At 43.3% G+C, this 14,824-nt stretch overlaps 1 protein-coding gene across 1 annotated transcript in view; it reads right to left on the reverse strand.

Moving 5' to 3' along the window:
* The window catches only part of XYLT1 (xylosyltransferase 1), a 486,604-nt gene that overhangs the window by 59,212 nt on the left and 412,568 nt on the right, over positions 1-14,824 (reverse strand). The window contains exon 7 of the mRNA XM_030211542.1: positions 6,969-7,145. Within this exon, the coding sequence (XP_030067402.1) occupies positions 6,969-7,145 (177 nt within the window). The remainder of the gene's footprint in view (positions 1-6,968; positions 7,146-14,824) is intronic.

Here is a 14,824-nt window from a genome sequence, read left to right on the forward strand (position 1 = left end):
ACACGAAACTATTCAAAATTGTCAATACGCATGCGGTTTGTGAAAAATTGCAGGAAGACCTTAGGAAACTGGAAGACTGGGCATCCAAATGGCAGATGAAATTTAATGTGGACAAATGCAGAGTGATGCACAATGGGAAGAATAATCTGAATCATAGTTACCTGATGCTAGGGTCCACCTTAGGAGTCAGCACTCAAGAAAAAGATCTAGGTGTCATTGTAGACAATACACTGAAATCCTTTGCCCAGTGTGCATTGGCGGCCAAAAAAGCATACAGGTTGCTAGGAATTATTAGGAAAGGGATGCAAAATTAGACCAAGAATATTATAATTCTTCTGTATCATTCTAGGGTGGGACCTCACCTTGAATATTGCATTCAATTCTGGTCGCCGTATCTCGAAAAACATATAGAGGAATTAGAAAAGAATCAAAGAAGAGCAACCAAAATGATAAAGGGGATGGAACTCCTCCCATATGAGGAAAGGCTAAAGAGGTTATGATTCTTGAGCTTGAAAAAGAGACGGCTGAGGGGGATATTACTGAGGACTATAAAATCCTGAGTGCTGTAGAACGGGTAGAAGTGAATCGATTTTTCACTCTTTCAGAAAGTACAAAGACCAAGTGACACTCAATGAAATGACATGGAAATACTTTTAAAACTAACAGGAGGAACTATTTTTTTCACTCAACGAATAGTTAAGCTATGGAACTCGATGTCAGAGGATGTGGTAACAGCGGTTAGCATATCTGGGTTTAAAAAAGGTTTGGACAATTTCCTGGAGGAAAAGTCTATAGTCTATTAATGAGATGGACATGGGGGGAGCCGTTGCTACTAATTGGGTTTCTGCCAGTTATTTGTGCCCTGGATTGGCCACTGTTGGAAGCAAGATACTGGGCTAGATGGACCATTGGTCTGACCCAATATGGCTATTCTTATGTTTTTATGTTCTTATTAGTGGCTGGCTCGCCTAGCATGCTTTAACTAGGCAGGAGCCCCTCCCGCCTGGTTAAACCTTTTTGGAATATTGACCTCTAAAAACAAAGTAACTGAAGAAATAGGTATAAATTTACCCTAAAAAAACATGAGGGAGGGAGGTAGTGAAAAGAAGCAGACGTAGACTTGAATGAGAACATACCACCAGAGACACCAGAGATCATGTAAGCAGAAAAATCATACTGCATATCAGTTATGTATGTAGGTGCTGGCACTGAATATCAGCCATAACCTGCAAATCTCCAGGGTCCATTAAAGACCTGCCCCCAGATATTTAAAACCATTTAACCAGCTAGGAACGACTTCTGACTGGTTAAACAGCACTTAACCTGCTATCTGGAAATATTCGGTTCCCAAACCTGGTCCTGGAGGCACCCCAGCCAGTCAGGTTTTCAGGATACCCACAATGAATATTCATGAGATAGATTTGCATGTAGTGCATGCAGATCTCTCTCATGAATATTCATTGTGGGTATCCTGAAAACCTGACTGGCTGGGCTCCAGGACCAGGTTTGGGAACCCACTGCATTAGGCTACTCCTTCCTCTTTGACTCTTGGGTAAACTGCTCCGAGAAGCAGTTGTTTATGGTATCTAAAACCTTTGTTTCCTTGAGACATTTATGGAATCAAGACTGAGGTCACTGAGATCTCCCATTACTAATGTCTTGGCAATTTTGTTGACTGTTTCCTTGCACTGGCTTAGGTGAATGACAGTAACCCCCTACTGCTATATTTTTCCCCATCACATATTGAATTTTGTATCCATAAGAAATCCACAATGCATTTTGTTTCCTGCAAGACTTTTATACATTTTGACTCTACATCATCTTTAACATGTAGCATCACTCCACCAATTTGCTTTAGCCTATGATTTCAATATAATTTGTACCAGGTCTCTGAGATGCCTGGTATGCCTATATTTTCATTCAGTGTCTTACATTCCTAATTCTCTGGTCTTGTGGCACTCCCAACAATTCAAAAACAGTTTAAACATTTGTATTCAAAACTGGTCTAGTAGTTAATAGGAATAAACTCTAATCATTTTTAGCTGTCATCTCTTTATTAGGATCCACCTCAGCTACTTTAGTCTTCGTGATAATCTCTCTGTCAGGATATTCTCTCATTTTTCCAGCATCCTTTGAAGATATCTGGAGTCTGAACTATGCCCATGGACTAGTTTAAAAACTACTTGGTCTCCTTTTTAAATGTTGGTGCTTGCTGCCTAGTTTCACCCTTCTTAAAGTAAAGCCCATTCTTTATGAATGTTGCCCATTTCCTAAAAAATCTAAAGCCTTCTTCTTGTGCATCTGTTAAGACTCGGAGCTCATTCCGGCCTCTATGATCCTGCAAGTGGAAGTATTTCTGAGAATACTAATCTAGAGGTTGTGGATTTAACTCTCCTACCTATAAAACTAGATTTGGCTTCCATAACCTTCTTACTTCACTTTCCTATGTTGTTGGTACTCACAAGCTCTTTGACAGCCTGCTCCTCCCTCTCATTGTCTAAAATCCTATCTAGGTGATACATGTAAGGTTTGCCCCCGTCTCACAATGTAGGCAAGTTACCAAGTGTAGAGAGGGGTAACTAAAAACACAAGTAAATCCTCACACCCACAGGCCACCAAGCTTGCTACATTCCTAATGACCAAATCACCAAGTACAACAGCAATCCTAACCCTACTCTGTAGGTTGTACACCACTGAAGACACATCCAGAGCAAGATACTGCATCACCTGGAGGGCAGACCCTAGCTACAAGATTACTTCCTGGTACATCAAGGTGATGCCTTCCATTCAGGTGACCTTCAAGGCAGCAAAGGAGCTACCACCACACTGAAAGTGGACCCCTCTCTATTATACTATGAGGCTTATTTTCGAAAGAGAAAAACGCCCAAATTCCGACCTAAATCGGGAGATGGACGTCTTTCTCTTGTGGGTGCCCAAATCGGTATAATCAAAAGCCAATTTTGGGCGTTTCCAACTGCACTCCGTCGCGGGAACGCATAAAGTTGACGGGGGTGTGTCAGAGGCGTGGTGAAGGCGGGACTGAGGCGTGGTTATCGGCTGAGCAGAGATGTGCGTGCTCGGCCGATAATGGAAAAAAGAAAGGCGTTTTCAGAGAGAATTTAGGTCACTTTTGTTGGACCCGTTTTTTTCACGAACAGGTCCCAAAAAAGTGCCCTAAATGACCAGATGACCACCGGAGGGAACCGGGGATGACCTCCCCTGACTCCCCCAGTGGTCACTAACCCCCTCCCACAAAAAAAAAAAAAACGAATGTTAAACACTTTTTTCCCAACTTGTAAGCCAGCCTCAAATGTCATCCCCAGCTCCATGACAGCAGTATGCAGATCCCCGAAGTAATTTTAGTTTAGTTAGTGCTGTGCGGGACCCATGCAGAGAGGAAAAATCGAAAGAAAAAAAAAAAACAAGCAAGTGCAGTCAGGGACGTCTAAATTACCAGGATAGTAAAACGGGGAATCGAACCAGCAACCTTCTGATTACAAGCTCAGTGCTCTAGCCAGTGCACCACTGATTAAACGTCCTTCCCGTTCCATTAAGTCCCTCCAAGTTTCTGTCAGCCAATCACCGCTGTTTAGCTGACAGATGTCAGCTAAATGAGCTGTGATTGGCTGACAGAAACTTGGAGAGACTTAATGGAAAGGGAAGGACGTCTAATCAGTGGTGCACTGGCTAGAGCACTGAGCTTCTAATTAAAAGGTTGCTGGTTCAATTCCCCCTTTTACTATCTTTTAATTTGGACGTCCCCGACTGCACTTGCTTGCTTGTTTTTTTTTTCTTCCGATTTTTCCTCTCTGCATGGGTCCCGCGCAGCACCAACTAAAGTAAAATTGCTCTGGGGACCTGCATACTACTGTCATGGAGCTAGGTATGATATTTGAGGCTGGCATAGAGGCATCTCAGGGGGACCAGTGCACTACGAATGCTGGCCCCTCCCACGACCAAATGCCTTGGATTTGGTCGTTTTTGAGCTGGGACGCTTCGGTTTCGATTATCGCTAAAAAACAAAAACGCCCAGCTCAAAAAACGCCCTAATCCAATGTATTTTCGAAAAAAAAGATGGATGTCCATTTTTTTTGAAAATACAGTTTGGCCCGCCCCTTCACGGACCCGTTCTCGGAGATGGACGTTTTTACAAATGGGCGTTCGCGTTCGATTATGCCCCTCCAAATCTCTGAACCTCTTGGTCTGCTTCAGCTCCTCCAAGTCTGAATGCTTTCCCTGTGGGCCAGGAGATCTTTGCATTGGGCATATACTTACAGCCTCTAACCAAATAGTAACTAATCATAGACATAGTACTTGTGCAAAAGACTGGATAGCCTTCATCTCAATGCTGGACTGCTGTCTGCATGTTAATGTTGTCAAGTTGTCATTCAAATTATATATAGCTATTTGGGAGTAAAGATTTCATGATCCAAATCAAAGTACCTTATATAAATTTGGTGTGCTTTCTTAATTTGTTAATGAACTGCAAAAAACCTAGAACTGTTTAAGTCAAGGGCATAGATATATAGCATGGTTTAACTGGGCAGGAAAAGCTCTCACCTGGTTAAGCCGTGTTGTCTGATATTCAGTGGCACTTAACTGGAGAATGCCACTGAACATCTGCTCTGATTGCCAGGGCACTTTCTAGGCAGTGACAAGGCAGTCCAGAGGTGGAGTTGGGGTGGATCCAGGAGTTATCTGGGCACTGCAGATGTTCAATGCTCTTCCCAAATAACTAACCAGTCAAGTAGGGGCAACATAAGATGCTGTACTTATTGTACCTGGTTAGTTAAGTAAGTATGGCATTGAATACTGGCAGTACCCAGATTAGGCCCAACTCTGACTAACTGGGCCTAATTCAGCCTGTGACAGTCACCACTTACAAAAACACTCCCTGCCGTCGGCTGAATATTGTCCCACTCAGTTGTGAATTTAAATCCCTACTTGACTCTGAAAAATGTACCTCTTGTGGGGAAGAGGGCTATCATTAATTTATACTATTTTACTTTTTTTTTTTTTAAATTAATTCTTTATTTATAAGTTTCATTAGTTACATTCATTTTACATAGATGCTATGCAATGGAGAAAAATATAAATTTAGAACAAATATTCTCCTTTAAAACAAGGTGAGGAAATTAAACTACTAATTTTGTCCACAATTTGAGTCAAGATACAAGGAAATAATATTAGTAAGGTTATAATATTATTCAAAGCGAGGGAGGGAGCACAGATGACCGGCTAACGATTTTCAGCATAATTAACCTGTCTGAACATTCAGAGTGGAATCACCACCACCTTCTTTTGAAATAATAAATTGCTGTATTTTTTTCGGGTCAAAAAAACCCCCAAAACATAGTTAATCAAATTTAAGCATACTAAACATCTACACGCAAATTTCAAAAGAAAAGTTCCACCCAAAGCGAGAATTCTTGGTTTCAAGCCCATGAACTCCCGTCTTCTTTTTCGTGTATCCTTACTTAGATCAGGAAATATTTGTATCTTTGATCCGAGAAACTGTGAAGTCATGTATCTGAAGTATAGTCGGAATATATTGTTTCTGTCTGTTTCGAATACAAAAGATACAAGGAGAGTTGTACGTTCAGTAATTACTTCTAATGAACTCTCTAAAAATTCTGTTAAGTTTAACTCCGGCCAGGGTTCTGTAGGCTCAGTTCTAATTCCGGTAATATAATAAGCTTTCACAATGGGTGGTAAAACTTCCTTGGGAACTCCCAGTACTTGGACAAAATATTTTTTTAACATTTCTACTGCTGGAATCAATGGTGACTTTTGAAAATTAAGTAGTCTTAGATTGTTTCTCCTCATTTGATTATCTAAATATTCCAGTTTCCTTAGCGTAATGTCTCTTTCGTTATATACTATTTTACTTTTAACCCCACTTACTAGTAACTAGGTTTCACTGCATAAAATGGGACCTGTACAAAAATACAGTAGCATGATTTAGTAGTAAAATAACTCATCTTAATGGTAGCCCATGTTGATAATTATACCCTTAACCTCTTAATTGGGGTACAGGTCTATGAATCAAAGAACATGCCTGGGACGGTTGGGAGATATGGAAGGATGAAGGCTGAGAATCAAACACTACTGATTACTGCTTCATAGGAAAAGCTTTCATCTCACGGTATAACACCCTTTTGCAAACCATTGCACCAGAAACATTTTATCACTCTAGGCATAAAGAATTGAACTCATAACCTTTCTCCCTCTTCAAACTTTCAAAGACATGCACAACAGAATTAAACAATATTTCGCCCTCTTTTCAAGTGCAATGTAAGTCCTGCTCACCCACCAGCAGAGGCAGCTTCTGCAATCAGATCTCCCTCAGGATTGCTGTTCAGCCTAACATATTGAAAACTGAATAATGTATTGCAGGGGCGAAGCCAGACTTCGGCGGGAGAGGGGTCCAGAGCCCGAGGTGAGGGGGCACATTTTACCCCCAGCACCGCTGACCCCCCTGCCATTTTTAACCCCCCCCACACCATTTTTGACCTCCCCGCCGCCACCACCACCTTTGACCCCCCGCAGCGCCAACCCTTTCGACCCCCTCTTCCCGCTGCCACCAACCCTCCCCCGCCGTCAATTACTTTGACTGGCGGGGGTCCCCAACCCCCACCAGCCGAAGTCCTCTTCTCCGGCGCGGACGTGTTGCTGAACTGCAAGGGCAGGCTTCTGTTTCTGTGAGTCTGACGTCCAGGTACCCGACGGCAGCAGCGGAGGGGGAGGGTTGGTGGCAGGGGGGACCAGGGCCAAATCTACGGGGGCCCATGCCCCCGTGGCCCCACGTAGCTATGCCCCTGATGTATTGTAAAGAGGGATCATTATAATTCACTATAAGGCCTGGCTATCAAAAGCAATGAAGTTAGATTATTTCATAAGACAACCAACCAAGAGGCAAATAAATTACAATTATTACACGCAATATCACCTCTTATCAACCCGCTTACCTGGAATCGATGGAAATCTGCAGGCTTGAAATTATTGGGGGAGCAGCCACACCAGTCAACAATGTGCTTATACTGACATTTGCAGCCCAGCTTACGGTTCCAGTTAGTGATCCGCAGATTATTGTCAACCATAGTATCACAGAGGGGACTGTTCTCCAGGACAGTGTGAAAGAAGGACTGCAAGGGACCAAGTAACAGGGAGAAAAAAACACACGTGCTTAGGACACGGACACCACCAGCAGTAAACAATGCATTACCCTTCAGAGGTCAACAACAGTGAGGGATTTCCATCTCTTGAGATGGGTCTTGTACAAAACACAACTTTCTAGGTAAGACCACATCGCTCATGTTAAGAACTAGAGAAACCACAGGACTCATATGTGTATCCATCTCATTTCTTTATTTAATAAAACGGTATCCTGACCTACAGTGATTCCAGTTCTCTTAAGGACCGATATGCCCGCAAACATTTAGCAGCAGTGCCGTAGTGAAGGCGGCTGACACCTGGGGCGGGTTGCCGCTGCACACCCCCCCTGGGTGCAACACGGAGCACCCCCCCCCTCGGTGCGCACGCACCCCCCGGAGCGCATTCTTACCACTAGCGTAGGAAAGGGGACGGGTGAGAGGGCCGCTCCACCCCAAGTGCACGTCGCTGGGAGCTGCGTCGGCTCAGCTGGTTCCCTGCTCTCTCTGCCCCGGAACAGGAAGTAACCTGTTCCGGGGCAGAGAGAGCAGGGAACCAGCGGAGCCGACACCCCCCCAGCGGCGTGCACCCGGGGTGGACCACCCCACCGCCCCCCTTCCTACGCCAATGCTTAGCAGTAAATGGTAAGAAGCCTAAATATGAATCACTGTCCAATGAGAGACAATCAAGGATTACAATAACAGACACAAGTGGCCATAGTACATGAGAAAGACTGATCAAAAGGTAGAACACTTGCTTAATCCTTTAGTAATATTTTTAAGCTCTCACTCTTCGGCACTAGAATGAAGGCATACAACAGGTGCACATGGAGGCAGAGATGCCTTTTGCTTTAGAATCAGGGTTCTTTCTCATAACAACAGGTTGCTGGGAGGTGTTACTAGATGGGTGGCCATGTTGGAATAGCTTAGCTAATGTAGTGTCCATATTCCATGGCTGATTGTGTGATGTCATTAAACCTTAGAAATACCCAAATACTTCAAAAGGAGTGAAGCCTGTGAAACTGGGATTACTTTAATCAGTGGGAATTGGATCAGAGATTCAAGTGTTTGTATTGTTAAATAATTTCTGGTTTTAAAAGGGGAAAAAATGAAATCAGGTGTATTGTTTCGACTAATATTGGACAATAAGTATGTTTCCAACGGAATTAATTGACTATACACCGTTTTGGGTTTGAGGAGGCCAACCAGATGATCAATATGGAATAATGATTCAGATAAATAATAATGGGATAATCAGGTTAATACCACGTTTTCTTGGTTTACTGTTGTTTAATTGATCTCCTTGTCTTGTTTCACTCTCCCTATTTATTTTGTGGTCTAAGAAAAAGATCGTATATAATTCATTTATCTAGTTGAGATTGTTTTCTTCTAATATTGTAATAATGTACAGTCATCTCTGTATTACTGTTTGCAAGTGACCCTTGTAAAATGAAAAATTATAAATAAATGATAAAAAAAAAAAGAAATACCCAAATACAATACACTGGATGCCAAATCTCTAAAATACTATCAATCACAACTCCCACTGCACTGTAAAAAGTGTTAGCAAAATCTGTTAGCCTCAAAGTGCCTGGGTCAAAAACGCTACCACAAGCAACCTGTTGATCCTGTTGACCAATCACTTGGTCTTAAGAAGATCCACTCCTCATCATGGGCAAAAAACCACCCCAGAATCACAAATGAACAGCAAAGGAGAAATGGTCATTGGGAAACATTCTCATTGATCCTATTACTCATAATGTAGGTTGCTGCTATATATCAACCGATTCTTCATCTGCATGAATAAAGCTCAAGATGAATGGCAAAGTGCTTAGCTTATATTAGACGGTCTGTTAATGTCCACGGTTGGCACGGAATCCTCTCCCCCCCCCCCAAAATGGCCGTGCGGCAAAATCAAAATTGCAACGCGTCCATTTTGGGTCTGAGACCTTACCGCCAGCCATAGACCTAGCAGTAAAGAATTTGGGCGGTAATGACCTACGCGAGTCAGATGCCACTTGGTGCGCGTCTGCTACGCGCGCCAGAAAATAAAAAATATTTTTCAGACGTGCGTAGCGGATGCCAAAAATGAAATTACCGCAAGAGCCACCATTTTGGGGTGCATTGGGTGCACGTAGGCGCCTACGCGGCTTAGTAAAAGGGGTCCTAAGTTAGTTGTGTATTGGGTTATTGTACATCGCCTTGGTTTATATGGTAAAAAATGCGATTCATCAAACATGAATACAGATAAGCATAAAGTGGTGACTTATTTTTAAAACAAGCACCGAATGATCTACAAAAAAAAGGCCTGGTGTTACTAAAACACCCACACCTCCAATAATACCCTTACCCTCCTTTAATGTTAAATGACAGGCCGGTGAACATTGATTTTATGCTTGAATTGACTAGTTAAAACTATAAAGGCATATACTTTCATCCAAGCGAGGAAAAGCTGCCCAATTACCCAGTGCCCTGTGTCCTTTCATAATGATACAGAAATTCCCTGCAAGATAATGGATGAGAAGGTTATCAAAGTTGAGCGGAAAGGTGATTTTAGCAGAAATAGGATTAAAAAGAGATTATTTAACACGTGGGCTGAATAATAAAAAAACCAGTCACATTATGACAACTGGACTCTATGGAATAACAAAAGGCCAATATTAGCAGGATTTGCCTCCTCAGTTCAGAGCGCTTGTGAGGAGAGGCCAAGAAGAGCAAGACACAGTAAGAGACAGTTGTGAGTTCTTTCCCATTTCCCAACCAGACAGTCAAAATGACAAAACTGGCATCTTTTCTGCAGTTCTTGGTTAAAGAACTGCTGCACTAAGCTGGCCGAAAAAAAAAAAAAAGAATAAATGTGTTCAGGAGGAGTGGCCTAGGATGGTGGACTTTGGTCTTGGAGAACTGAGGAACTGAGTTCGATTCCCACTTCAGGCACAGGCAGCTCCTTGTGACTCTGGGCAAGTCACCTAACCCTCCATTGCCCCATGTAAGCCGCATTGAGCCTGCCATGAGTGGGAAAGCGCAGGGTACAAATGTAACAAAAATAAAATAGATACTATTGGAGATTCTACATGGAATGTTGCTACTATTGGAGATTCTACCTGGAATGTTGCTATTCCACTAGCAACATTCCATGTAGAAGGCTGCGCAGGCTTCTGTTTCTGTGAGTCTGACGTCCTGCACGTACGTGCAGGACGTCAGACTCACAGAAGCAGAAGCCTGCGCGGCCACATTGGTGATCTGCAAGGGCCGACTTCAATCTCAAATAGTAGTAACAGTGGAGGAGTGGCCTAGTGGTTAGGGTGGTGGACTTTGGTCCTGGGGAACTGAGGAACTGAGTTCGATTCCCACTTCAGGCACAGGCAGCTCCTTGTGACTCTGGGCAAGTCACCTAACCCTCCATTGCCCCATGTAAGCTGTACTGAACCTGCCATGAGTGGGAAAGCGCAGGGTACAAATGTAACAAAAATAAAATAGATACTATTGGAGATTCTACATGGAATGTTGCTACTATTGGAGATTCTACATGGAATGTTGCTATTCCACTAGCAACATTCCATGTAGAAGTCGGCCCTTGCAGATCACCAATGTGGCCGCGCAGGCTTCTGCTTCTGTGAGTCTGACGTCCTGTGTGGCCACATTGGTGATCTGCAAGGGCCGACTTCTACATGGAATGTTGCTAGTGGAATAGCAACATTCCATGTAGAATCTCCAATAGTAGCAACAGTGGAGGAGTGGCCTAGTGGTTAGGGTGGTGGACTCTGGTCCTGGGGAACCGAGGAACTCAGTTCGATTCCCACTTCAGGCACAGGCAGCTCCTTGTGACTCTGGGCAAGTCACTTAACCCTCCATTGCCCCATGTAAGCTGCATTGAGCCTGCCATGAGTGGGAAAGCGCGGGGTACAAATGTAACAAAAAAAAAAAGTTAACGCCCAGCCCCGCAAGTCAGCAAACCATTTTAGGTCTGTCCCAGCTTTCTGAGTCCCATACTGCTGGAGATATTTTAAAGGGATGAAAGTCACTGGTGCTCCTAGAAGTCTTTAAAGTGAACCAAAACTCTGTCTGCAAATCTACAGTGTTTGAGCGCTTTTTCCATCTATTTAATCCACTCACTTGTCCAGAAGCAGGAAAACATCTATAAAAAAAAGTGCTGATTTGAATCCTGGGCTGAATCAAGGTAATTCTATAACAGGGCACTCACAATGACATGCCACGTGAGCGCAAAATTATACAGAATACTGCAGTGGTGTACCTACCTCGGCTGCCACCCGGGGCGGAGCACCCCCTCCTCCTCCGAGCAAAGGAGTGTGCTGAGCAGTGGCACAGCTATTAGCTCTGCTGGTCCCTTGCCCCAGAACAGGGAGCTGACATCAGAGGGGGCATGGGACCGGCACAGCCGACAGCTACGACTGCTCAATGCAGTGACTGCTCAGCGCACCCCCTTGCTACATGAACCAAGGGAGATCGCCCCCACCACCATGCCTTTGGTATGCTAGAGGAATATTTTCACGTTTATGGGAAAGTGTAAACTTACTTGTGCAAGTGGCAGCAAAACACCTACGCACTATTCTGTAAGGATGTACATTTTAAGTGGCATAGCATGTAAATGCAAGGGAATCACTCATGTGGAAGGGACAAGAACGGCAGAGCAGGGCTGCTGCTTACATGCACAATTTACAGAATACAGGGGTCTTTTTACTAAGGTGTGCTTAAAAATTGCCTGCGGTAGTGTAGATGTGTGTTTTGGGTGCGTGCAGAATTATTTTTTAGCGCACCTACAAAAAAAAAATGCTTTTTTTTGTTGTTGCCAAAAATGGATGTGCGGCAAAATGAAAATTGCAGTGCATCCATTTCGGGTATGAGACCTTACCGCAAGCCATTCACCTAGCAGTAAGGTCTCATGCAGTAACCGGGCGGTAATGGTCTACGCACGTCAAATGCCACTTGATGCGCGGAGCTGCCGTGCAACTAAGCGGCTTGTAAAAGGGCCCCACAGTATGCTACCTATGCCCTTGCCACACGTGGGCATACCAGGATATGTTGGTATTTTATTACAGAAAATGGACCCCGGATTTTGTTACAGAGCAGGTTCTCACCACATGGCATTAGGGCACCTAAAGGGGGCTGCTCACTTATAGAACTGCCCCCTCTACCTCTATTTCTAGAAAGCTGTGTGTACCCTAATTTCTGACTAGCGCGCAAATTTGCACAGGCCACTGACCTTACGTGCATAACTGAACAGATTAATTAAAACCTAATTGGCCTTAACAACAAAATATTAGCTATAATGGGTGCTAATTGGCAGTTACGCATATAACTACCTTAGGCCCATATTTACTAAGGTGCGCTAGCGTTTTTAGCGCGTGCACAAAATTAGTGCGCACTATGTACGTGCCTATAGGAATATTGTGGGCGCCTACACAGTTAGCGCACACTAAAAGAACTAATAAACAGGGCCCTTAGTTGGTATTCTATAAGCTGTGAACTCAAATTCGAGAGTGCAGGGGGTGTGGAACTGGGAGGGGCATGGATGGGTCAGGGGTGTGTCAGGCAGTTACGCATGCGGGTTACAGGACACTAGAATTTACATGGCTAACTGTCTATACTTAGGTGCGAACATTTACTCCAAGACTGGCATAAGCCCTTGAGCCTAAAGTTAGGTGCGGTAATTGCTAAAAACTCATTTCTTCAACAATTCATTCCAGAATTCATGACATTAGTGAATATTAAAATAACCAGTTGATAATCTTGACTGTTTTCTGTATTGTGAATCAATATGTCCACTTCTTGTACCTTATTTGCTAATCTGTTACTCTCAGCCATTTCATTATACTACTTCGCTACTGTTGAAATTCAAACTCTGTATTTTTAATCTAAACTGTAAGCCAAGTCGAACTCGAGCTTGTTTTGGGGATAATGTGGGATATAAACGTCAACAAATCAAAAAGGAGAACCCCTATAGAAGCGAACGCACCAAAAATATACAAATAGTGGATAAATCACATTACAAATACGCTCCAGAATGTGAAACGTGTGATGTAAACACACGGTTCATTGCGTTTCTTCAAGATCCAGTTGTTTAATATCGTTACACTTATTTTATAAGAATTATTCTTTAATTGTCTGAAAAGGAGGAATAAAGACCTCAGTTGGCTGTGACTGTCTTATCTGACTGAAACGGCAGATGAACTTACAGTCAGGTAGACATTTTGTAATATGTGAACAGCTCACAGTTCTACTACTACTACTACTACTACTTATCATTTCTATAGCGCTACTAGACGTACGCAGCACTGTACACTTGAACATGAAGAGACAGTCCCTGCTCGACAGAGCTTACAATCTAATTAAGACAGACAAACAGGACAAATAAGGGACAAGGACACAGAGTAGCAAGATTCCGGAATCCCAAAGAGTAGCAAGATTCTGTGTAGAATTCAAAGAGTAGAAAGATTCCATGTAGAATCTCAAAGAGTAGCAAGATTCCAGAAGCCCAAAGACTACTACTACTACTACTTATCATTTCTATAGCGCTACTAGATGTACGCAGCGCTGTACACTTGAACATGAAGAGACAGTCCCTGCTCGACAGAGCTTACAATCTAATTAGGACAGACAAACAGGACAAATAAGGGACAAGGACACAGAGTAGCAAGATTCCGGAATCCCAAAGAGTAGCAAGATTCTGTGTAGAATTCAAAGAGTAGCAAGATTCCGGAATCCCAAAGACTACTACTACTACTTATCATTTCTATAGCACTACTAGACGTATGCAGCGCTGTACACTTGAACATGAAGAGACAGTCCCTGCTCGACAGAGCTTAGTTCTCTATCATTGGTCTTAAAAAAACTTCCAAAGACATTTTTTTAATTCAAAAATATAAACGTGAAGCTTCCTGGATCTTCCAAATAGAAATGCATGTATAATGTGTGTATAAAGAATCACTTAGCCTAGTTCATAGCAGGAGCGATCCCAACGGGGACCCATTTCACCAAATAGGCTTCCTCAGGGGAATAAGCTCACTGCCAGCTTTTCATGTTAGTACCCGCCTGCAACCTTCTTTCAGCAGGCTAAAGCATATTAAGGTATAAATGCCATAAATAAATACAGACTTATGCTAGTAGACTCTGCATGTAGCATGCATCATCCCGGCGCCTAACTTTAGGTGATCTTTTGAGAATTACCTCTAAGTGTGTGAGTGTGTGTGGAGGGTGGGGGAAGACAGAAATGTTGAACACGGGTCTAACGTGTACTATCTATATATATAAAAGGCAACCCCAACGTTCTGAAGCCTCCACGGAAGTTGAGGCGCCCGAGATATCCGGTGTGCCCTGGAGTGTCTGCACCGCCCTCGCGTCAAAACGTCATGACGCGTCAAAACATCATGACGTCGAGGGCGGAGCTATTGACACTCGAGGGCCGAAACGGCCCACAGCGAACAAGGCAAGTAGCTTCGAGGGACGGAGGAAGGGGGCCCCTTGCTAGCGCCCGTTTCATTCCGCTCAGAAACGGGCATTTTTTCCTAGTAATGAAAATAATCTTAGTCCAATGAAGGTAAGACCAAGCTTAACAAAATCAAAACTGGAAAGACTCTGCCCATGCGTCATTTTATTTTCTGTCCTTCTATATTTAAAAAGAATACAGACAGGCACTTTGACCCCAACCAATC

Source organism: Microcaecilia unicolor, chromosome 8 (assembly GCF_901765095.1).
Source record: "Microcaecilia unicolor chromosome 8, aMicUni1.1, whole genome shotgun sequence".
Lineage (NCBI taxonomy): Eukaryota > Metazoa > Chordata > Amphibia > Gymnophiona > Siphonopidae > Microcaecilia > Microcaecilia unicolor.